At 53.3% G+C, this 24,887-nt stretch overlaps 2 protein-coding genes across 6 annotated transcripts in view; one reads left to right on the top strand and one right to left on the bottom strand.

Annotated features, from left to right (window-relative positions):
• The first annotated feature begins 1,719 nt into the window (after nt 1-1,719).
• Nucleotides 1,720-17,906, top strand: NCOA5 (nuclear receptor coactivator 5). 3 transcript variants are annotated; one of them, XM_081867744.1, is made up of 8 exons: nt 1,809-1,907; nt 11,039-11,105; nt 13,232-13,465; nt 13,571-13,686; nt 13,813-13,939; nt 14,836-15,035; nt 15,689-16,012; nt 16,735-17,906. In XM_081867744.1, the coding sequence occupies exons 2-8, from the start codon at nt 11,068-11,070 to the stop codon at nt 17,319-17,321; spliced, it is 1,626 nt and encodes a 541-aa protein (XP_081723870.1). In that variant the 5' UTR covers nt 1,809-1,907; nt 11,039-11,067; the 3' UTR covers nt 17,322-17,906. The 3 variants fall into 3 exon arrangements, with proteins under 3 accessions (XP_081723869.1, XP_081723870.1, XP_081723871.1); XM_081867745.1 differs by lacking the exon at nt 1,809-1,907 and adding an exon at nt 7,940-8,066; XM_081867743.1 differs by lacking the exon at nt 11,039-11,105 and having other exon boundaries at nt 1,720-1,907.
• A 2,933-nt stretch (nt 17,907-20,839) lies between these two features.
• Nucleotides 20,840-24,887, bottom strand: part of SLC12A5 (solute carrier family 12 member 5) — a 103,591-nt gene continuing 99,543 nt past the window's right edge. For all 3 annotated transcript variants that reach the window (XM_081867552.1, XM_081867551.1, XM_081867553.1), the window contains one exon: nt 20,840-24,275. In XM_081867552.1, the coding sequence (XP_081723678.1) occupies nt 24,184-24,275 (92 nt within the window). In that variant the 3' untranslated portion in view covers nt 20,840-24,183. The remainder of the gene's footprint in view (nt 24,276-24,887) is intronic.

Genomic DNA, 24,887 nt, shown 5'->3' on the forward strand with positions numbered 1-24,887 from the left:
TATAAAATACTTTCTTTGTGTTTATTTGATTCCTATTAAAGAGAGTTACTTTATATATAGTCAAAATAGGCACAGAGTTAATTTTTTAAACATTTTCTAATGGTGGTGTGCCTCGAGATTTTTTTCATGAAACAAGTGTGCCTTTGCCCAAAAAAGGTTGGGAAACACTGCTCTAGGACTCCATCACACCTCCCCTGTCCTCCATAATCCCTCAAGCAAGGTGTCAAGACCCTAATCCTGTCAAATCACTCTGCCAAGCCTTTCCTCCGGGCAATGCCAGGTGGCAGACTATGCATATTTGGGACCATTGTCTTCTCATCACCGGTACTCAGGATGTGCTTATGTGCGCATATCTCCAGCCCTGCATATTCCCCCCTCACTCCTCCATATGTTAATCCGTGTAACCCAACCTCTTCTTAATGTATTCATGATGTAATCTGTGTAACCCAACCTCTCTTTAATGTATTCATGATGTAACTGGGATGTCTTTTGCACTGTATTCTGGGACATGGAGGGAAGTTTCAAAAGTTTATGTCACCCCTTTCTCGCTTTTCAATCTGGTCTTGAACCTGTTGTGCAATAAACTTGGATCTTCTGTAGTTTGCTCCTGTGCCTGGCTGAGCTCATTTTCCTCCGCAGGGACCCACGGACACTTAGTCCGACGAGCTGGGTGGCAGAGTAGCCCCGCACCCAGATTTTAGCCGTAACACCCTGGCCAGGCAGAAACCGCAGCCCAAGCATCGGTTTAGGGAAACTTTTAATATCTGATGATTCTAGATTCAGGTAGGTAGCCATGTTGGTCTGACGCAGTCTTAATTAATTAAGCACCTTAGAGACCCACGACGTTGGTTCTTGGTATAACCTTTCGTGTGCATGCACACTTCTTCAGATACCTTCTGATACTTCTTCAGGTATCTGAAAAAGTGTGCATGCACAAACCCAGAACAAACTTAGTCGGTCTCTAATATTTGACAAATTATTGTATTTTAATATTTTATTGGAAGACGCCCAGAGTGGCTGGGGAATAAATAAATAAATTATCATGATGATGATGATGACGACTAAATCTCTGGCTGGTGGCCCTTGGGATGGCCTGGAAACAGGCTCTGCGTCAAGGAACGAGCTCCCAGCCCTGGAAAAACAAGGACCGGCAGCATTTTTGAATAGGAAAAATCAAATTAAATCAGGAAATTACACCACATTCCCTGAAAAATATTTCCCACCCATCCTGGGCGCCTCTGAGGGTCTCAGCACCAGTGCAAAGGCAGGAGGAGGAGCAGGGCGGCCCGCAAAGGGCTCCCACGCGGCCCCCGACCCTCCCGCTCAAGGGAGCAGCGCGGCTCGGGCGCCCCCTGGAGGGGAAGAGAAGCCGCTGCGGCAGAGCCGGGACGGGGCAGGAGGCGGGGCGGCGCGAGGCCCGTCCATCTTCGGCGCCCGAGAACGTCACTGGCTTGAGGGATGGGGGAAAGGCGGGACCTGCGCTCCCATTGGCTCGTTCGCCGAGAGAGGCCCGTCCATCTTCGGCGCCCGAGAACGTCACTGGCTGGAGGGATGGGGAAAGGCGCGACCTGCGCTCCCATTGGCTCGTTCGCCGAGAGAGGCCCGTCCATCTGCGGCGCCCGATAACGTCACTGGCTGGAGGGATGGGGGCAAGGCGGGACCTGCGCTCCCATTGGCTCGTTCGCCGTGAGGCCCGTCCATCTTCGGCGCCCGAGAACATAACTGGCTGGAGGGATGAGGGCAAGGCGGGACCTGCGCTCCCATTGGCTCGCTCGCCGCGAGAGGCCCGCCGGGCTCTGCGTGCGGCCCCGCCCCGCCCGCGCATGCCCCGTGAGGAGAGCGCCAGAGGCCGTGCGCTGCGCTCGCTTGGCCCGCTCGCCGTCGTCGCGGCCGCCGCGGAGGAAGCGGTGAGTGGCGGAGGCGGCGACGCCGACTCCCCCCCCTCAGTGTCCCGTCCGCGGCCCACAGCCGCCCGCCCTCGTCGCCGGGGAGGGGCCCCGTTGCCCCGGCAACCCCCGCAGGCCCGTCGCTTGTGCGCGTGCGCTGTCCGTCGCGGGGGGGGGAGGGAGGGAGCCGAGGGGGCGCGCGCCTCTCTCTCCGCCTGTCTCGTGCACGCGCATCCCGTGGGCTCCGCCCTCTTCTCTCGGAGGGGGAGGGGCCGCTTCTGCGGCTGCGCGGTTTGGCGGGGCCTTTTATTCGGGGGGGGGGCGAGAGGAGGTGGGCGGCGCCAGGAGGGTCACGTGGAAGTGGAGGGGCGAAGGCACCCCGAGGTCATCCAGCCGGACCCGCGGGCGATGCGGGACTCGGCAGCCCGAAAACGGGAGGCGAGGATTCGTGCCGAGCCGGGAGGCGTTGGGCTCTTGGGCGCTGGCGGGTCCGATGAGCCCGAGAAGGGAACAAGGCCATCAAGGACTGCAAGGTGTTTTAAATATCCGTCTCCTAGCTGTCAACGTTTTTCTTTTTTTAAGGGAAATTCCCTTCTTCCGAATAGGATTCCCGGCAAGAAAAGGGAAAAGTTGACAGCTGTGATCGCTATGAACAAGTGAACAGATGAGCAGGACTTGGATCAATTCAGCAGCATAAGAGGAAGGAGGAGAGAGAGAGTAGAGCTTGGGAACTTGGAAGAGACGGAAGAGACCAGAGAAGGAGCCCTTAGCAGGCCTGGCCAGACTTGGCCGGCATCTGTTTTGGGACTACAATTCCCATCATCCCTGACCACTGCTCCTCTTGGCTAGGGATGGTGGGAGTTGTAGTCCCCAAACAGCTGCTGGGCCGAGTTTGGCCAGGCCTGCTAAGGTGTTCTTGTGTTGAGACCTTGGATTGTCGTGGTTTCGTTTTCATTTTTCTCCTTTCCTTATTCTTTTTGAACTGTATGTAAAAATGCAAATGAAAAGTACTTTTTTAAAAAAGGAATTTGGGCTAAAGAATAGTAGAATCATTGAATTGGGGGGGGGACCCCAAGGGTCCTCTAGTCCAGCCCCCTGCAGTGCAGGAATCTCAGCTCAAGCGTCCAGGGCAGATGGCCAGCCTCTGCTTAAAACCCTCCAAGGAAGGAGAGTCCACCACTTCCCCAGGGAGTCCATTCCACTGTCCAGCAGCTCTTACAGTCAGAATTTTCCCCCATATGTCTACAGTTGGAATGTCCTTTCCTGCAACTTGCCTAGTGTGTTCTCCCAGTGGCCATCCAGATCCCTGGCAGATGCAGACAGCCACCCCACCTCTCTGCTTCAGAACCTCAGCGAAGGAGTATCCACCGCCTTTCGAGAGAGCCCCTTCCACCATAGAAGGCGCTTATCCTCAGGAAGTTCTTCCTGATGTTTAGTTGGCATCTCCTTCCTTGCAGTTGGAGTCTGTTGCATCAGGTCCTCCCCTCTGGAGAAGCAGAAAGCAAGCTTGTTGCTTCCTCCATGAGACAACCCATCAGAGATTTCTCCTCTCAGTCTCTCCTCCAGGCTAAACATACCCAATTCCCTCAACTGTTCCTCACAAGGTTTGGTTTGCAGACTCTTGAGGGTCTTATCTTGTCTCTAGTCCTCTTAGACTGGGGTGCCCAGAACTGGACACAGGACTCCAGGTGTGACCAAGGCAAAATAGAATAGTGCTAGATTCAGGTAGGTAGCCTTGTTGGTCTGATGCAGTCGAAATAAAAACTATTGTTTTTCCTGCCAGATGCAGAAATACAGGATCTCAAAGCAGCTGTCTTATTACAAAAGAATTTCAGAAATAGACTTGAAAGAGAAGTTGCTGAATTACAACATATTACTAAACTGAAAACTATGGAGAGACCTGGTCTGAATAGAGATACGTACTGGAATATTGTCTCATTACACATGCGAAAGCTATTTTTTGTCATTGCTTACTATCCCCTGTAGGAGTTATTGCAGTTGTTAACAGTCACGGGTTTACCATACGCATTGAGTCAGTCACTCATCTCCTACTACCCTACTGAGAAAAACCCCACCCTCCCACTATATATAAGGGTCTGGTGACTTCTGTTTCAGTGTATCTGAAGACGTGACACGAAAGCTCATACCCAGAACAAACTTAAAAGGTAAAGGTACCCCTGCCCGTACGGGCCAGTCTTGCCAGACTCTGGGGTTGGTGCGCCCATCTCACTCAAGAGGCCGGGGGCCAGCGCTGTCCGGAGACACTTCCGGGTCACGTGGCCAGCGTGACATCGCTGCTCTGGCCAGAGCCAGAGCCAGAGCCGCACACGGAAACGCCGTTTACCTTCCCGCTAGTAAGCGGTCCCTATTTATCTACTTGCACCCAGGGGTGCTTTCGAACTGCTAGGTTGGCTGGCGCTGGGACCGAACGACGGGAGCGCACCCCGCCGCAGGGATTCGAACCGCCGACCTTTCAATCGGCAAGCCCTAGGCGCTGAGGCTTTTACCCACAGCGCCACCTGCGTCCCCACAAGAACAAACTTAGTTGGTCTCTAAGGTGCTACTGGACAATTTTTTATTATTATTAGAATAGTGCTGTTACTTCCTTTGATCGTGGTGCGAGGCCTCTGAGGTTGTAGTTCTTTAGCTGTGATTCCTGCATTGCAGTGGGTTTGACTACATGACGCTTGAGGTCCCTCCTAACTCTACAGTGTTAGGATTCCGTCATCTAGCATAGCACATTGCAAATGCTGTGTCTGGCAGAAAAAACAATAGTGGTCTGTCAGGAAGACCCCCAGCAGTTTACAAGGGATCCATAGGAAAAATATTTAGGATCCCCTTTTCTACCCCAGTGAAACACTTTCCATTATTTGTGATGGAAAGGTCTCTGGTCCCCTGACATGATGCTCCATGTAGCTCTGGAGAATCTTGATGCTTTTTAAAATCCTCCCATCAGGAAGTTTTGCTTGTGAATTTTGTTAAGATAGCTGAGGAGGGTTCTTCCTTCTGCCTGCTTCCTTTGCTGCTGAGGTATAAAAAGGGGCAAATTGCTTCAGGCCTAGCTTGAAAAATTACATGGTTTTACAGAAATGAAATATTAATCCCACTTTGCAATTAGATGGACTGGTTGGATTTTTTTAAACAAATCCTTAAATAACAAATCCGTGCTGTAGCAATTTTGGAATTAAAAGCCGTAGAAAAAAACTAGAGTTGTTGGTGTTAGACTTTTTCAAAAGAGAAGGACCAGGACGCAAGGTTGACAAATAGTTCTGCTAATTTCTCAAGCTCTGTGTGTGCGTTTTGCTGGTTGCCGGGCTCCCATGGCAAAGTTCTGCTTTGGATAAGGAATTCCCAGGTTGCGCTTCAGAAGTGTGTTACTTTCTTTTCTTTTTTTTTTAAAAAAATAATTTTTATTGGGTTTTTACATTTTATAACAACAAACACACACACAAAGACAAAAACACACAAACACACAAATACAATTACATACCCTAATTTTCTTTACCCACTTTCATTGACTTCCCCCCACCCCCTCCTCTTACATCCCAGTTCCAAAATTAATTCAGCAAGTTCTTACCTAACCTCTTAAACGTATTCATATTGTTTTTAAAAATTAAATTCTTTTTGTTTATCTATATTCAACTTATCCAATTCTCTTATAATCATTAATTTCTTTTTTTTTTTAAGGTCGATCTAACTTCCCTTCCACAAATTTTCCCTTTATTATATTAATTATAGGTCACATTGACCAAGTAAAACAAATCATAACATTTTATAATTCTATTCTCTCTCCCCCCCCCTGCCCCGGTTTCTGTCCCTTCCCAGACAAATGTCCAAAAAACAAACAAAAAATAGTTCTTAGCCCGGATTCCTCACGTCCGAGGCGTCTGATTCTCTGTCAGTCCCTCTCTGCCAACTATATTGGTAATCCTCTTTGTTGGTCCTAAGACCCCGAAGGAGTTCAGTCAGAGTCACATCATATTTTCTTTCATCCAGAATGTTAAAGAGTGTTTGCTGCGAAGGACCATCTAGTTTTCCATACTCAAGAGGAAAGTCCCAATCATGTTGCTTTATTCTTTTTAGTTTTAATATTCCAAGTACTCCAGGGACTTCCCTCTTCTTCTTTCTCATCTTTCGCAGGTTTGTAATCCAAAGGTCTTCTTGCTCATACTCTAACAATGCAGATTCCTGGTTGATATTTTCCACTTGTAGTGTCTGCACTCCTTATTTCTTTTCTGTCAATTCCAAAGGCATCTCTTCCTGCTCAGCTGCAGAGTTTTTGTCATACGTCTCCTTTGTGCATTCAGCAGAGTTGTTTGTTTCAGAATTCAAGGTCATAAAAACTTTACTCAAAGCCATACTCTGCTCCTGCAGGATTCCCACGAGAAAGAACATTTTTTCTATCTCCGCCAGTAATTTTCCCTCTGCAGCCATTGTAATGTCACTAATTCCCCCTAGGGGGCTTTCAGTTATTTAGTAGTCCTTTTCCAATAATCTGTTACTTTGTTATTATCAATACTTTGTTTCCAATCGCCTCAGTTCAAATGTATCACCTTTAATTCCAAGAGTTGTTAAATAACAAAATTCTTTACTTTGTCCGCCCGTTTGACAGCTTCTTTGACAGCTGTCAAACTCCTTTCATTTCTTCCTCCGGCACCCAAACAGGACACTCCCGGGTTTTTGGGGGGGATTACACACAAAGTTCCAAAGTTCCCTTTCTCTCCAGCACAAAATCTTCTTCTATCAAATTTGTGAAAAACTTTTAAATCATCAAAACAGTATTCATTCCGCCTTAATTCTCCGTTCCTTGCTTTAAATCGTCTATAAGTAGAGGGGGTGCGGACTTCCCTTTAACACATCCCCCGATCGTGCCGAATTCACAGGATAAAATTTTTAAAGTCCAAATTCCACTACTCACGGGTCCTTTGTTATCCAGTCCAAATTTTGGGAAGAAAGTCAGCGCTCTCCGGCCATGGCTTGCGGCTTCGCTCCACTGAAGTAGCGGTCTACTCTCAGCACCACGCCACTCTCCGTACCCTCTCCGTAGCCTTTAAAAAGGCTCTTCGTGGGTCGGGGAGGGCGCTTAAGGTGCCCACCGAGTCACCAAGTCCGCAGGCTTCCGCGCCTGCGGTTTCTGAGGGTCCCCGTGTCGCCGGCACGGCAAGACCCGTCTTCAGCAGAGCCGATTCCCTCCGGAGCTCGGAGGGAATCCGCCATTAGCCGTTCGCGCTAACCCGGAAGTCCCCAGAAGTGTGCTACTTTCTTAGTTCACAATTCTGGACCCAACTGGATGTGACGATGGAGAAGTTTGACTATATCTTGTCTTTCAGCATACGCAAATAGCACCCCGTGAGCCAAGTCAGAACTGCTGGGAGCTTCGCATTCCTTGGCGCTCCGTTTTCCATATCTCTGCCATTCCTTGTTGCAGTCTCACTTGTAGCCTGTATGCAGACATTTTGCAAACTCGATGAAGAGATCTGGCAAAAATGGGCGGGACCGAGAATGGTGTGTCCCAGAGGATGCATATAGTCAGTTGTTACCTGTTGGCAGGAGGCAGCAGAGAAGGCTAGCTAAGAAGCTGTGACTTGGCTAAATGGTTAAACGTTGCAAGTGGAAGTGCTGAGCTGCATCATGGCGGATGGAAGGAAGGAAGGGTGCGTCACAAATCATAGCTAGACCTCACTATTGTGCAGGGACACCAAATCACATTTATGTGGGAAGAAGGTCAAGCTGAGCATCCCTGGAATGTAGGCAATAGATTGTAAATGTTGGGCTTTATTAGGAATAGCATCGCATTTTGTCCTAGTCCTCACTACACCCACTGAGCTGGGAGCTGTAATTTGTTGCGGAAAGTGTTGTGTCTACAGAATTCAGGAGCTGCTTTGGGCTAATACTGTTGAGTTTCTTGCTTGCTTACCTAAAGAACTACTCTATTGAAATGTGTATTTGGGTTTCACCATTTTAAACGTTAACTAGGTTAAACATTCTGAAAGAGCCAATATTTCCAGTGTACCTACTCATTCTCCCCACATTTCCAGTTTTTCTGCACTGGGGGAGGGAAGCCCTTTTCCCCTCTGGCCTTTCCCATCTCTTGGACCTGCTGCCCCCCCCCCCGGAAGGCTAGAGCCAGACTCTGATCCCCTCACAATCTGAAATCACGGCTGGCCCCACTGTAGACAAGTAACTAGCATGGCTTTTGACACAGAACCTTTTGATGCGCCTGCAGTCCTTCAGGAGCAGAAGAAACACTCTTCTTATAAGCTGTCTGCCTTTGATTTAAGATGGGAGGCAGCCTGTCATCTTGCGTGGGTACCTAAGACCGAATGTGAAAGGGCACAGGTGGCGGGGGGGGGGGCTTCGTCTCTGGCATGCTACTCAATAAAAGACGCTGTGGACCTTGACCTCCAAGAGTGTTTTTGGCCCTGCCTTTGTCATCCTTTCAGCTCTCTCTGAGTGTCTTGTCTTCAGTCCCCCCCCCCAATACACACCAGCGGTGCTTAAACTTTGTGCCAGTATGTTACACTGAGCTCCCCAGTATTCAGCCTAAGCTGCTGCCCTATCGTGGACTTTGTGTTTCAAATCCTGCATGGACCCCCCTGCTCGTTCCCCGTGGAAAAGGCAGCTTTCAGATCTTCAGTGCCAGTCCTCACAGGTAAGCTGAGGCATGTTGGGGGGGGGTCCTTTGAAGAGCCCTTGAAGAAGTCCCTGGACACCTTGTGCCACTCGAGTTGGGCGAGAGCAAGCCGAGAGTGTTGATGGAGCGGAAACCGCTGCCGTGCGATGACTGGCAAATGTGCAGTTTGACCTGGAGGCTGGATTGCTGCCAACATCGTCTCAACAGCTCCAGAGGCGGAAGGAAAGGAGGGGGAGCTGGGCCTGGCTGCGGAGCAAAGCAGGTTGCATGGAGGAACAAGACGTCCACCAGCGGAAAGGCTGCCGCCCCCTGCATCGGCGCCTTTGCAGTTCCAGATTTGTACAAGCTTCCAGGACGGCGAGAGGTTCTTCAGCCACACAGTAAAAATGGAAGAGTGAAAGAGAAGATGCCAAGGAGGGTTTCAAATAGTTTTCGCAAGCAAATTTCAGGGTTTCAATTTATGCTGTTTGACAAAACGAGCAGGAAAGAGGTGAGAAGATACAGTTGACTGAGGGTTAACGTACAAGTGTGGATGCTTGAGATGTTTCAGAGAGATCTCATGGTGGGACAGGAGGCAACCTGATGTTACGATGAATGCGCAGTGCACATTGTTAGAGCAGTGTGTTAAAGGGCCCACTGAGGAGGAGCTCCATAGGGGTGGTTCTTAATCAGATATTGCCATCGTCTTGCCTCGGGGCCCGATCCATCACTTTCTTTTCAGACTCGAGAGTGAACTGGGGCAGTAAACTCATTAGGATGACATGGGACCCCAAAGCACAGGATCTCTTCCACTGATTATGTAAAGCAGAAAAGGCAAGAAGGCAAACTTGGAGGCACTCGCAGCCTGAGGGGCATGTAAGAAAAGGGGCAAAGGGACTCTTTCCAAAGCAAAGCAGGAGGCTTTTGGTCTGACCCGCAAATGCACAACACATTAAGACATGACTAAATTTAAGGGCTAGACTTGGAAATAGCACCAGCCCTCTGCTATTACGATCTAATGAGAGGTTTGAAAAGGCCATTATTCTGAAGGGACAGCCATTTCCATAGCAAAAGATCTACCTGTGAATGAATGGGAGAAAGAGGCTCAGAAGGGGTGACTCCACGGCAAGAAGGAGTGGATGCCTGGGCTTCCTTCTCCCACTCCCCACAAAAGGAAAGTTGCCATATATTCAGGGTGACGTTTTCCTTTTGCTGCAGAGAAGCATTACAGGAGGGCTGGTTCTTCTCAGGCTTTGGGGAAATGGACATTTCACAGGGGAGCTGGTCAGCTGTTGAAAGGGCTGCACCTCCAAATATTTTATTCTAAATATTGACTACGTTTCCTACGATGGTGCTATGCAAGTGATAGAAAAAATGGTAGGAATTGTTGCCTGTAATATGTATCTGATTTTCCCCCCCAGTTCTTTTTTAGAAGTAAGTTTTTAAGAAAATCTCAGCATGCAGGATTATAACACTGATATTTCACTCTAGCTAATCTTAATAAAACTATATAAAGTTCAGATGTGTTTTTTAATTGTACCTTTGAGTGGTTAAAAATACAGAATGCATTGATAGTCACTCTTTTATACCCAGCTAATCGAAGAAATGGGCTAAAGCATTTCTCTCCCAGTTTTCCAGCTGTGGTGTGTTGTTGTTGTTTTTTTGGGGGGGGCGTAAACAAACTGCACCTTCACGAGGGCTGTTGTCTTTCTCCCACCCATCTATTTGGGGGTGGGGGGTGGAAGAAGGTGGCTTTTGACCCTGTGGACCCGCAGCCTCTCCTGCCCACCTCCTTTCCGCGCGCTCTGACTTCTGAGATGCTCCAGCCCCAGGTTAGAGGGAGGCTTGTGCGGTCGGACCTCCCTCTCTCGGGTTGGGCCTCTCCTGAGATGGTGCTTGCTGTGACTTCTGGGTGCGTCATCTAAAAGAAAAAGAATGAAAAGGATTTCCTCTTTTCAGAACTATTGCTTTATGCATGTGTAACTTGATTCAGGTCTGGTTGTTTTCAAACTTCTGGTTGACAGCCCTGGGTGTTATCACGTTGCAGCCCAGTAGTCTGATCTGGAGATGTGTGTGTTCTCCCCCCCCCCCCCTTTCCAGCACCTTCATTGGCCTTGTGGCGTAGCTCCAGCACCCTCCTGTCCCTTTGGATCCCTTTCCTCCTGAGCAGTTGCGTGCTGAGCGAACGTGGCTTTGGGAGCCCAGCTTGCTTCGCAGCAACTGGGGTGGGGGCTGGTTGGCCACCTGCTGGGCTTGCCTGGGCTTTGGCCTCTGTTTCCAGCCTGTGCCTTTGGGTCAGTTGGAGCAAAAAGCTGGCTCCTTCCTTCCTGGAGCTAGCAACTGGAGGATGCCGCCAGCTGACAACTTGACTGTACTGTATTCCTGATGTAATAAAGGTTGTTTCAGTGACAGCACCTCGTGGCGTGGTCTTCCTTGCACCCTCTGGCCGCCTTTGAACATTGATGCTTTCTTTTCAATATGCTGACGATCTTTTCTTTGTTCCATAGCATTGAACAGACGGGTTGATTATTCTTTTCAGATATTAATAAAGCAGCGTGAAGAAGAAATATGAATAAGGCTCCTTCAAGGTCCAGCCCAGCACGAAGGTAAAGTACCGAGAAGCATCAAGTTCCCCTAGGAGTTTGGGCTCAGGGCAGAAATGCACCTTCCTTCGCGGACGGTGGAGCTTCTCAGAAGGGAATCCCACGAGGATTCTGCGATTCTTCCTGGTTGCAGCCTTCCAGGCGGCAAGATCATTTTGCCGCCAGGCTCCTCCCAGGCTCGGGGCAGGTTGCGGGCAAGGAGAGCTGCAGCCTGTGTGACCCCGGGGCGTCCCTGGCGAGCGCCTCAGAGTCGAGAGCGTCCCTCGGGCTGTACCACGAAGGAGAGGGCAGCAAGATTCCTTGCGCCCAGGGGCGAGGCTGCATGCCGGGGAGCACTTCCTCCCCCCTCCCTGTGCTGGCATTGCCCCCGAAGAGAGGGGCACAGATAACATCATCTTGGCAAGAGGATTCTCCTGTCCTCTCTTGGCGCTGCATCACTGTGCGCCCATCGTGCACGGGCACTTCTCTTGGCACCAGTACAGAGCTGTGCACAAGCCCCAGACCTGGCTGCCGCTTCTGCTAGTTCAGGAGCCAAGACATCGGCAGGGTGCCAGGGTGCCAGTGGCCAAGGCGCAAGCAGAAGCCGGAGCATCACATTTGATGTTGGCGGCTAGCGCGCTAGCGTGCACCAGGGCACTGCTTTGCTCTGAGTGCTGTGTGCAGAGCGCATGCGAGGGGCAGGCATGGCATTGCTGTGGGTGTGGGGGGGGGAGGAAGGGATGAGCGGAGAAGGGGGCACGTGGCCACAACCTGCTGAGCTCTGGCCCTACCACGGGTCTGTCTGTTCGCAGACCTACATGGGAGGAGGGTGCTGGCTTTCTCCCCAGGGAGGTGCCCTTTCTGGCTCTGTGGCATTTCTTGGGTTCCCCTGTCAAGAGCGCAGTTCAGCTGAGCTTGCTGAAATCCATTTCAAACACCACTTGGATGAAGCCTGAAGAAAACATGAGAAGTGCTGCCGCCGTCCCTGAGCCTGGGGAGAACGAAGCTTGGGAACTGAAATAAAGAACCGTTGCGCAGTGCTTGAGTTCTTGGTAATGTCCAGGGTTGGCCCTGCGTCCGAAGGGTGCTGGTTTATTGCGTACACATCACTGACGGCTCCGCATGGCTCCAGACAAGGAGTCCTCTGACTGTCCCACTTCCTTAACTTCTCCAGGCATTCTGCCTGTCCACATTCTCCTACTCTCCACAAGGTTTGTTCCGTAAGATGCGCTGATCTGCGGTCCAGAACCACCACCTTTTCCGAAATGTGAGCTCCCCTTCTCCTGCTGTACCTCCACAGGCCGTCACTCACTTCTTTTGTTTCCTGGTCTTGTTATACCTCTGTGGTTAGAAACAAATCCCGAGGGAGCTTTCTCCCCCATTGAGCGCTGAGCCCAGCCCAGGGGCGGATGTGGTGGTGGAGCCCATCGTCACTGCAGGCTCACTTCAGACCAACACAAAGATGTCTGGGGAGGGGGGAGCCCATCTAGAAGATTAAGCTGAGGGGGTGCTCAATGCTGATAGGCTTGTGCGGGAATTGACCAAGGCCCCGTTGTCCCTGGGGTGATAGAACGATCTGGGCTGCACCACTGCGAACCGCCAGGGGGGACTTCGGTGGCTGAAGCCTCCTTCATAGGAATTCTTCCCTGCACACAGAAAGCTAGGTGTTGGAAAGGCTCCGGCGCAGGCATCTCCGTGACAGGGTGGTTTTGTATGTGAGGAGAGGGTCTTATTGTGGGAAGGAGCGTTAGGTCACGCGTCCCCCCGTCAGTCCTGAAAGCAGGAGAGCCCAGCTGCAGGTTGGGCACTAGGGTGAGAACTAGGCCAGGATCCCTTCGCCTTCTGAAGCCAGGCTGCGGATAGTAGTAGCAGCAGTAGTAGTTTAGTAGTAGTAGTAATAAAAAAATTATTGCTTATACCCCACCCATCTGGCTGGGCCTTCCCAGGCACTTTGGGCAGCTTCCAACAGAATATTAAAAACAGTAAAACATCAAACATTAAAAGCTTCCCTAACCAGGGCTTTCTGTCTGCTGTTCCTCTCTCAAGTGTTCCTAGACTCTTGTTCCAGGAGGGGCCTTGCCCTGGCAGCTGGGGACGACCCCGCTGACGGCGCCCGCTGTCTAAAGAACTTTCCCCGGTGCTTCTTGCAGAGAGGCCTTGCCCTGCGGAGAGAGAGATGGACGACGCGACCGCTCTCCAAACCGCCACAGCCTTCCGAGAGAAGCTCAAGAGAGCCGGAATGGCAGAGATTCCCGGGATGCGCGGGTGAGAGATGTGCGCAGCAGCGGCAGAGAGCCGAGAGACTTCCGGGACCCCAGAGACCTGAGGGACCTTCGGGACACCCGAGAACCGCTCTACGAACGCTACAGGGAGCCTCCCTACAGGTATGCATGACCTGGGAGCTTCCTGGAGTGGCGCAAGGGGGGTGCTGTTGGGAGTGGTGCTTGGCTGCTGCAGTCGGAACATGTCTCCCCGTGTCTGCCTTGCAGGCGAGAGGAGGGCTATGACCGCTATGCGCGCCCGGACGACTATTACCGGAGGAAGGATGACCAGTACTACGACCGCTACCGAGACCAGTTGGACAGACCCACCCTGAGCACTGAAGGTGGCTATCGGATCCATCCGTCCGTCCTGCGGTACAGGCTGGTGGGAGCAGGGTGGGCGGTCCTGCCAGGAAGGGGAGGGGGCCGGGTGAGATTCTCTGCCCTGACCCTGGTGACTCTTCCCTCAGAGCGCATGAAGCGGGAGGAGCGGCGGCGGGAAGAGCTGTATCGCCAGTTCTTTGAGGACATCAAGCGGCGCATTGATTCGGAGCGGCCGGTGGACTGCTCAGTGATTGTGGTCAACAAGCAGACCAAGTAAGAGCTTGTCAGACGGGGCCGCGGCCCTCATTGTCCTCCCAGTTGCTGCTCCTTCATTCTGGCTGTTGTGGGGCTGGTTGGTTGGCTCTTTCTAGGCACGTGTCCCGACCTCTTCATGGCATGACGCCCTCAAAGCAGGTCACACAATAAAAGCAGAGCAAAACGTAAAAACACAGGCTCTATGAGTAGTAAATGAGTAGTAAATAAAGTAAGCAGATTCTGAAAGGATAAAACCATCTCTGCAAACGCCAAAAACAAGGGAGCTTTGCTGGCCAGATCCTTGTCAGATTCTAGCCTTCTGGGCCCCGTGTGATGGGTGCATGGAGCCACCCAACTGTCAGTCACCTGACATCACAATGACATTGGGTGATAGAGTTCTTTGAAGTCCCAAAGTTGGGACTGCAAAGCACCACTCTGAGCTTGCAAAGAGTACCTGAGGTTTCTGCTTTCCTGCACATTGGCTGATGGGCAATTGAGCTGAAAGCTGCTTCTGCAGTTGTTGGCTGTGTGGGTGAGCGAATTCCTCCCCTCCCCAGCACTCACTTGCCCAGCTGATCCCTCTGACGGGTGGCAGAGCCAAAGCCTGGTTTCCCTTGCTAATGCAGAATCAAGAGGACACTTCCAAGCTCCCAGTGGCCCCTTGGCAGCCATGTGCCTACCTGCCAGCACACCTGACGCCACATGGGATGTCAAGTGTGGGGCAGGCAACTCTGGTTTGGGGGAAAGGATCTTGTGGTCCAAATTTGAACCCCTGGCTGGCCATGTTTGCCCCACAAGTGGAAGATTCCTTACTCCTAACCTCTGTGTTCCACCTGGCGTATGATGAGGAAGCAGAGAGAGGCGCCGGCAGTTTGAGGTGCAGGCTCAGGTGCAGCGGCTTCTGTTTTGCGCAGGGAGTACGCGGAGTCCGTGGGGCGCAAGGTGCGCGATCTTGGCATGATGGTGGACCTGATCTTCCTCAACTCGGAGATGTCTTTGCAGCAAGCCCTGGACGACGTGAGCAGAGGGGGCTCTGCCTTTGCCATTGTCATCACCCAGCAGCACCAGATTCACCACTCCTGCACCGTCAACATCATGTTTGGCACCCCGCAAGGTAGGGGGGCCGGGGAGTGGCTGCAGCTGCGGACGGGGCTTTTCCCAGAGACACTTGTGCAGGTGGCTGAGAGCACAAGGGTGCTGAGCGAGGGGCTGCTTCTTCTCACAAAGGGGGCCTGTGCCCCAGAACCCACAGGATGCCCAAGTCAAGGAGGAGGAGGAGGGTGTCTGCTTTGGGTCTCCTGGCTTGTGAGAGCTGGAACCTGTGTGTGTTTTCAGAAGAATCCTAGAACCGTAGAGTTAGAAGGGACCCCGAGAGGCATCTAGTCCAACCCTGCCATGCAAGAATCTCAGCTAAAGTATCCCAGATAGATGGCGTTCCAACCTCTGCTTAAAAGCCTCCCAAGGAAGGAGAGCCCATCATTAAGAGGAAGCCCCCCCCCTCAAAGCAGGGTGTCTTTTCACTGTCTGTCTCTCGCACAAATGTGTGCACCCACAGCCCCAGTTAATCAGCAAAATTAAAACTGAATTGAAACCTCAGAATTCCCTTTGCAAGAGGCAGGCAGATGCCAGAGCCCTCTAGAGTGGCAGGAGAGGCTTCTGGCTGCAGGGAGAGCTGCTCTCGGGAGACCCGGCCGGGAGGAGGGCTTTTCCTGCCGCTGTTTCCCTGGCGCCACGGGGGTTGCTCACGCACAACCTTTCCCACCGCAGAGCACAGGAACATGCCGCAGGCGGACGCCATGGTGCTGGTGGCGAGGAACTACGAGCGCTACAAGACGGAGATCCGGGAGAAGGAGCGCGAAGTGATCGCCAGGCAGGCCGCCAAGATGGCCGACGAAACCATTCTGCAGGAGCGGGAGCGCCCCCAGCAGGGGGAGGAGGGGCTCCGTGGGGGCCACCCCCCGGGCATCCAGACACTCCTGAACTTGCTGTGCGACAACCGCTACCTGACCTCCGAGGAGACGGACAAGATCATCAACTACCTGAGGGAGCGCAAGGAGCGGCAGCTGAGAGCCCCCACCGACTCCCATCCAGGTAAGTTCTCCGCCAGGGAGGTGAGAGGAGCTGGTCAGGGACGCCTGCCCTCCCCACCTGCTTGAACCAGGCCTGCTGCGTTTTGGCTCCCCAGAAGCACTACATGGGGCTACCTTTGAAGGTGGCTCGGAAACTGCAATTAATCCAGAATGCAGCAACTAGACTGGTGACTGGGAGCGGCCGCCAAGTCCACATAATACCGGTCCTGAAAGACCTACATTGGTTCCCAGTACGTTTCCGAGCACAATTCAAAGTGTTGGTGCTGACCTTGAAAGCCGTAAACGGCCTCGGTCCTGAAGGAGCATCTCCACCCCCATTGTTCTGCCCGGACACTGAGTTCTGCGAGTTCCCTCCCTGCGAGAAGTGAGCTTACAGGGAACTAGGCAGAGGGCCTTCTAGGTAGTGGCGCCCGCCCTGTGGAAAGCCCTCCTACCAGATGTCAAGGCAATAAACAACTATTTTACTTTTAAAAGACACCTGAAGGCGGCCCTGTTTAGGGAAGTTTTTAATGTCGGACGCTGCATTGTTTTTGATATTTGGTTGGAAGCCGCCAAGAGTGGCTGGGGAGATCCAGTCAGATGGGCAGGGTATAAATAATAAATTATTATTATTATTATTATTATTATTATTATTATTATTATTATTTATTATATAAGCACTAAGCCTGTAGTGGGGGACAGCTGGGGCTCTAGAGACGTAACCTGGCCTTTCCTTCCCCGCAGCTTCGCACACCCGGCAGCCCCTCGGAGCCTCTTCCGGGTCTTCTCTGGGCACCTCGGCCAGCCTGAGCAGCACCCAGAGCTCGCAGGCCCTCCCCTCGGCCCCCGTGGCCTCTACCCCCCAGCAGGAGCTGCAGGCCAAGATCCTCAGCCTTTTCAACAGCGGGGCGGCCATGGCCACGGCCAACAGCAGCTCGGCCGCAGGAACCTCCCAGAACACCGGCTTCTCCACGGGGCCCAGCGCCCCCGGCAGCGGATTGGGCCAGCCTCAGCAGCGGGCTCCGGCCCAGGGCCCTCAGTTTTCTAGCCACGGGGGTCCCGCCAGGGGGGCTGGCCCTCGGGCCGCAGCTCCCCAGGCCTCGCAGCCGCTGTACCAGAACCGCCCGCCAGCCCCCAGCAACGCTCCCGCCTCCAGGCCGGCGCAGTCTTCCGGGATCAACTTTGACAACCCCAGCGTGCAGAAGGCCCTGGACACGCTGATCCAGAGCGGACCGGCCCTCACGCACCTGGTGAACCAGACTGTGGGGCAGGCGCGGGCCGCCCCCTCCTCCCAGCAGCAGCAGCTGGGCTCCTACCATCGGCACTACTGAGCCAAGGGCAGCTCTCTCCCGCCTCCTCTCCCCAAGGCTCCCCTTTGTGCATGCCCCTTCCCCTGCCCACCCTCCGGGAGGCCCCCTCCCTCACTGGAGCTCTGCCGCCCCCTCTCCGGCCCAAGGGGGCTGCCTGCTCCTCCTCGCACGCAGAGCCAGAAGGGCCGAGGCGAGTGGAGTGTCTTCCTTCTTTGCTCAAGGGCCCCCTCCGTTGAGGGAAGCTGCTTGTGGACTTCATGACCCCCCCCCTCGTTGCTTCTTTTCAGCAACAGCCACAGAAATGCAGCCCCAGGCTCTGCTGTGAAGCTCAGGCCACTCCCTGCAAGAAAAGGGCCAAGGAACGTTTTCTCTATTGGGTGGTCCTGTTGCCCCCTTGATTTCATGTTGTACAAACTTGAATTTGCGTTGGAAACGGGGGTGTCTGTTCCTTTGCAGCTGGAGAGGCCTACTCACGGGGGTTACTCCTCACCCCTCTTTCTGAAGCTGTAGATGTTCTGTTCTTGAATGGTTTTGTCATGTAGATTCCTCTGTATTGTTAACTGGAGGATGCCACTTTTTAATTAAAAAAAGGTATATATACACACACATCTGCATTAAAAGAAAATGGTTGTGGGTCTTTGCAGGCTGTTCCTGATGCCGCAGGAGGCCCTGAGTGTGTTGTGCCTGCCTTGGGCAGCCATCCTCCTCATGCCCCCGATGGAGCACCTGTGCTTATTGTGAGAAGAGCCCTTCTTTTTCCAAAACGCTGCAGAGGAGGGTGTGTAGCTCAGGGGGTGTTTTCTTGTAGGTCAGGACTCCCTTCCCCCCAACCCTCTCTGGGGAAGAATGACAAAAGATCCACCTGCAAAAGATCCACCTCAGGCTCCCCACGTCCACCTCCAAGACTGAACTCCTCATCGCTCTGGGGCGGGACACCTGCCTTGCAAGCAAAAGGCCCTGGATTTGGTCCCTGCCAGCAGCATCTCCCCAGGGAGGTTCGTGTAGAACCAAGAGCACCCTCACTGGGCCAAAGGCCAGATTCCGTGTCAAGCCCTTCCAAGGTTCCTAATGTGTGTGTGTGTGTGTATATATATATATATATATTTGCTTTCGTAGATTTTCACGGGTACAGGAATGCAGGTTTTGGTGTCCTCGGGTGTCTTCCCGTGTAAAACTTTTACACGGGAAGACACCCGAGGACACCAAAACCTGCATATATATATATATATACACACACACACACACACCAAAATATTTAGCAAGTATTTCTAAAATTTTCATGAATGCCCTTGGGCGTATTAACATTCCTCAATTTTGCTGCCTTTCTCCCAGTGCATGCAAGGCAGATCAGGGGCTCCCTATTAGTTAATTACCAAGGAGCCCCTGTTTTTCAAAAGCCAAGCCACGGACCCCCTGCTTTGGAAAATGTCAATGACTCTATTCCTGTGCAATGCAATTTTTTGAAGAAAACGTGGGGTGGCCCCGAATAAGCAAAGGATTTGGGGTATACTAAAAAACAGACCATAAAATTTGTGATATTGCCACATATTGCCTATCTCCAAGCAGTAGGAACAACTTGTCTCCATTGCTTCACTACAACTGAATTTTTTAAAAAAAGTGATTGTGTTCCTGACTTGCGAGTGTTCTACACGCCAAAGGTGTTTATGGAAGACAATCTTACTCGGCTACGAGTGATCGAAGAAGAAGAAGAAGAAGAAGATATATGAGAGTTATATGAGAACATGTTCTTCCATACTTGAGGTGGTTCATCTTAGCAAACCTGAGCAGCATATGGTTCTGTTAACTGAGGGATCTTGTACCTTTAAGACATAGGCCAGGGCTTGATACAGTATTGGGGAAGACTGAGTAGAAAACAGCTGAAATTTTGTAATGTTGATAGTTTTGTAATGGCTGTGTCGCCAGCCAGGTGCCCCCACAGGAAAGCAGCAAGCAGGATCCCAGCGCCAGAGCGCCCTCCTCTGCTTCCAGCAGCTGATATTCAGGAGCACTGCTGCCTCTGAGCATAGGCAGAACATGGCCAGGATGGCTAGAATTCTCCCCCCCCCCCCAGCCCTCTCCGTAGACACCGGCTGGTCCCCTGCCTTGCCGGTACAGGGGCAGCTTCCTATATGTGGGCAGGTGGTTGTGTGTCAGGAGGCTGCCCCCCTGCTTGGATATTTTTAAGAACTATAAAAACCAAATCTCTTTCATAGTGTCTCCCCCCGCCCCCCGCCCGAAATGGGCTCTTCCCCAACAGAGGCTTGTCTTGCAGGGGGGAAAGGGGCCTTCAGGTTAGCTCTTCAATCTTGAGATCAAGTCCTTTGGAGAGAATGTGCGCCAAGAGCCTCCCAGCCCAGGATTTTCATTCTGCTTTGTATACAGCTTGCTAAAAGGGTTTTCTAAACGTTGGACAATAATTGTAAAAGCTCCTTTTTGTGTTTGTTGTAACCCCTGGCATGTCCAGGAGGGCCTGGCTATTGGTCTTTCAGTGCTGGGGCATATGAGTCGTCGTCCCCCCCCCCCGCAGTCTTTAACATCAGCAGTAGTAACATCTAGACCATGGGAGCGCTTCAGCCCTGTTCTTGAGTTTGTTTAAAATCTAAAACAGCTTATCTTGTGTTACTTTGAATTTGTGCCGTTTAGGTTTTTTAAACCTATTTGTAAAGGCAATACTAAAATTTTCACAGCTGAGTCCTCAACTCTTTATTACTGTGCTTGGCTTTCTTCAAGTTGGGCTGTTTCTAAAACTTGCCATTTAGGTTTTCAAACCTTTTTTGTAAACTCAGTTTTAGAAACTGTACCTTTGAGTCCTCAATCCTTTATTACTGCACTCCGGCTCTGTAGGCTTGTTGCAGCGCCTGGACCCCACTCAAGAGCAGCTCTGCGCTGGGGAAACAGAAGCAGTCCCCCTGTGGCACTGTGCCATTCTCTGGGGGGCAACGGCAGCCCACTTCCCCTCCGGTGGAAGGGAACTGCAGCGATTGCCCCAGCCAGGAGTCCCTCCCTGTGGATGGCAATGCAGAACGGCAAAGACCTCTTCCGCCCGATCCTGCCTCCAGGTCTTCAGCAGCTGTAGGTCAGTCATGGGCTGGCAGAACCCCAAGAGCTGTTTGCAAAGAGCCTTGTTTCCCCTCCCTGGGCCTTGTGAGCTGGGCCAATGCAAGCTGTTGGGAAGGCCATTCCAGTTTCCTTCCAGCCTGCTCAGCACCGGTCGACTGCTTGTAAAAATAAGAACCTAAGGTCCCGGATCAGGCCAGTTGCCCACCTAGTCCAGCGTTCTCTCTGTGGCCTGTGGGAAACCCCCCCCCCAAGCATCCCACCACAATACCTCCCCTTCTGCATGTGCATAGCCCTCATGACTGGAAGCCCCAGGGGATGCCCCTCCTGCGGGAACTCACACTCTTCTAAAGCCACCTAGGTAGGGGACCATTGGTGCCTCCAGCAGCGAGTTCCACAGGTTAACTATGTGCCGCTTGAAGGTGGACTCTGTGCACACGCAACATTCTCCTCCAGGACATAAGCAGGACACCCGCAACCAATGAAGGGTGTAATAAAATCCTTTTTATTGCATTTTGTGCAGACAGGAATCTAAAAAATAAAATACAGTAGAAGCGTCAACACAAGCAGTCAACAGAGGAGGAGCCACGACCCCATGGATATCTATCGGCATAGAGAACAGCACGCGGGGGGGGGGGCGGTAGCCAGGCAGCCCACAGAAACACTCGCACAAAAGTAGAGGCAAGCCTAACGCGCGTTCCTTTGGATCGGCAACCTGGTTTATTTACAGGGAGGAAACTGATTGGCGTTGCTTTGAACACACAAATCCCTAGAACACAAAAGCCTACGATGGAGGAGCTCACGAAAGCTATCGAAATATTGCACTCGAATCAAGAGCCACTTGGATGGACGTAAAACAGGTTAGCTACAGTGATCGGATTATAAAGGTTACTGGATGAGCCGACTCTGGTGGGAACATTCATTAACAAAGATATTGCACATGGAGCTTTTTTTTTGGGGGGGGGGGAGGGAGTGTGTTTTAACCAACACAAATAGGGCCTCTGGGTCCTTCTCAGAAGCAGCATCTCTGAAGGACCGGGACTCTCCAAGGAGCGAACCTTGGCCGGAGACCCTTCTCAGTGTGCACGTTGGAGATGATTTAAAATTACGTTCTCCTTTTTTTGCTGTTTCTGAAGCTGGTCCTGTTTCCGCTGCAACCCCCTCCTCCAGCAGTGGTGCATGTCCCGCCCCCTCCCCCCCAATCACAAGAGGACCCTCCCCGGGCGGACGGGGCTGAAGGGGCTCCAGGGGAGAGCGGCACACGGGACACACACACACACGGGGGGGGCCAAACGTGCGGGGTCAGAACGGGGGGTGTAAACTCGCATGCAGTGCCACCTGCTAAGCGTGGCCCTCTCCTGAGGGACTGGGAAATATGGGGGGGAGTGGGGCAGCTGGGAGGGGAAGGAGCCAGCTATGCGGCGGCGGGAGAAGACCCCCCCCCCAGGCCTTCTGGAGGTGGAGGGAGGGTCACACCCTCTGAACACCCTGCCTGGAAAGTGCGCCAGGAGGTGCAGGCGGGGGAGCAGATGCAACCCCACCAGCTGGGTGGCGAAGGGGCAGTGAGGGGTGATCTAGATGCTAGGGGGGTGCGGGCGATGGGAAGCTGCGAGCCCTGCATTGCAGGGGGTGGTCTGGAGGACCTTTGGGGGTCCCTGCCTTGCAGGGGTGTGGACTGGAGGACCCCCTGGATCTTCTCCAACGCAGGGGGTGGGGGTGGGGATGGGCTCTCTTTCCTTGGAGGTTTTCCGGCAGTGGCCGGGGGATCATCCAGCGGTGATTCTTGAGCTCTGTTTCCTGCATGGTGGGGGGTTGCCCTAGATGACCTTGGGGTGTCCCTCCCAGCTCTGCAATTCTATGCTCCTGCAGCCACGCCTGGCCCTAGGAGAGGAGGTGGGGAGGCACGTGGGGCCCAGCTGCCTGGTGGGGCGCAGGGCGAGGGGGATACGGAGAGTTTGAAGCTTAGCAGGCCGCACTCGGAAGTGGAAGCTCAGATCTGCTGTGAAATAGGTTCAGGTGGTTCTGGCCCTTTTCCCTGATAAGAACCCTAAGAAGCTAAGAAGAGACAAGTGCACAAAGGAGGAAACAGCCGCCGGCGCCGCCCGGTCTCAGCGGAACTCCCTGCCACTGCACGGCACCCGTGGAGAAGTGCGCGGCGCCCGTTCGCCAAGCCGGTCCAGGCCTGGCTCCTGGCCCCGCCTGGGGGGCGTCTCGGCCAGCCACTCACCCACCCCACCCGCTGGATCTCTCTCTCTCTCACTCTCTTTATGTATAGACTTTCATCTCGTTTCTGTTTCCCCTCCCCCACATAAATACGACCCCTTTAAAAATACATGTCCTGTGCTATTTACAATATATACAGCCCCACATCAGGCAGAGCGACGTCCCTCTGGCTACGGAGGACTATTCACATTGGTTAAAAGCCCCACAGCGGACACTGGGGGGGGGGAGAAGGAGGGGCTGCGTCACACATTTCGGGGGGAGGCAAGGGAGGGAGGCTTTGTTGTTGCAATTCCTGCATTGCAGGGGGTTGGACTAGATGACCCGTGGGGTCCCATTTCAAACTGCGATTCTAGGATGGGGGGAACAGAATCCACCCAAAAAGCATCTTAGCCCTTTGTTGAGCCAGATGAGAACTGGGGGGGGGGCATGCAGGAGGGTGGGGGGTGGGGGTCAATAAGTGCATCCGGCTGAGGCAACCTGCCTCCCCCATGGGAGAGACTGCAGTCCCATACGGGACATTTGGGGAATGTCAGCGAGCGAGGAAGGGGCCACAGAAGCAGGAGGGTGGCAAGAGGGGCCCCCGCCCCCACTGTGGCCCCTGGGGGGGTGTCACCTGGCAGCCCAGCCCTGCGGGCTGGTAGAGCCAGTCCTAAAGTGCAAAGGGGCTGTGGTCTTGCGGGGACCCCAGTGGGGTCTGTCCTGTCTCCTCTCCCGTCCCTTTTGGCAGGAAGGAGGAAACGCGGACACCAAAAGGCGTGGCTTCTCCGTCCGAGACGGGGCAGACAGACCCATCTCTGCGGCCCAGTGCCCCTCTGGGCCGGACGGGAAGAGCAAAGTGCAAAATGGTTGGCGGGTTTGGAGGGGCTTGGCGGGGGGGCAGGACACAAGATGACCCCCTTTCCCACTCATCAACTCTGCCATTCTAAGCCCAGGCAGCCTGCAGGGGGTCAGCAGTAGTTGCAGGCCCTTCTGGGTAAAAAGGGCAAAGCAGGAGGGCAGGGGGTTGGACTAGATGACCCCAGGGGTCCCTTCCAACTACAAGTCTACGATTCTACGAAAGCCGCCCGGCCCCATTGCTTTGGTCCCCAAGAGGGGGCTTGTCTTAGGAGGGCAGGGAGGGGAGAGTCCAGCATTGGCAAGGGAAGAAGCATGCTGGTGGCCTCGGCTGGTGCCCTCTCCCCACCGTGGGGGCTGGTTGGGGGGGGGGACGGGGCAGGGGGAGCAAGGAGCACACCCGACAAAAGGCAATGATAGAAAAGCAGGCAGGATCAGGGCAAGGGGCTCGGCGCATCCGAGTCTCCGGCCTCCCGGGGAAGTCACTTAGCTGCCGGCGGCCGCCCTCCGTCCCACGGCGAGAGCCGGCCCTAGTGCCGAGGTCGATCTATGGGTCAGCGGTATCAGCTGTGCCGCTGGGCGGGAGCTGGCGGCCGCGGTGCTTGGATGGGTGCGCCTGGCGCTGCAGTTCACGTGCGGAGAGACGAGTGGAGCGGCGTTGGGCGGCGGGCCCTCCCTGCTGGCTCTCCGGGAGAGATGGGTGCGGAAAGGGGCAGGCGGGGCTCTCAGGCGGGGCACAAACCTCCGGGCAACGGCCTCGGCCAGCTTCTCAGGAGTAAATGGTGATGACCTCCCGGCCGCCACCGCGCACCAGCAAGACCCGGTCCAGGTGCTCCGTCAAGACTTCCAGGAACTCCATGTCTGGGGGGGGCAGTTAAGGAGCGGAGGGGCACCCAGGGCACAGAGGAGAGGCCCCCACCCTGGCCCTGGCCCACCCTCCCCAGAAGAACCAGGGACCTGATTCTCCTCTGCCGTTTTGGGTTCTAAATGCACTTTTCCAGGTAGGACCAACTTGGCCAGTTAGCCCTGGTGATCATTGGATGTCTACTGACTGGCGTTTTGTTTTTTCTTTTGTTTTTCCCCAAATAACCTCTGATTTTTTGAATTTTATTGATATTGATGCTGCATTTTATGTTGTATTTTATGCTGTTTATGGGACGCGGGTGGCGCTGTGGGTTAAACCACAGAGCCTAGGACTTGCCAATCAGAAGGTTGACGGTTCGAATCCCCACGACGGGGTGAGCTCCCATTGATCGGTCCCTGCTCCTGCCAACCTAGCAGTTCAAAAGCACCTCAAAGTGCAAGTAGATAAATAGGTACCGCTCTGGCGGGAAGGTAAACGGCATTTCCGTGCACTGCTCTGGTTCGCCAGAAGCGGCTTAGTCATGCTGGCTTAGTCGGCTCCCTCGGCCAGTAAAGCAAGATGAGCGCCGCAACCCCAGAGTCAGCCACGACTGGACCTAAAGGTCAGGG

Source organism: Podarcis erhardii, assembly GCF_964252035.2.
Source record: "Podarcis erhardii genome assembly, chromosome: 6".
NCBI classification, from domain to species: Eukaryota; Metazoa; Chordata; class Lepidosauria; order Squamata; family Lacertidae; genus Podarcis; species Podarcis erhardii.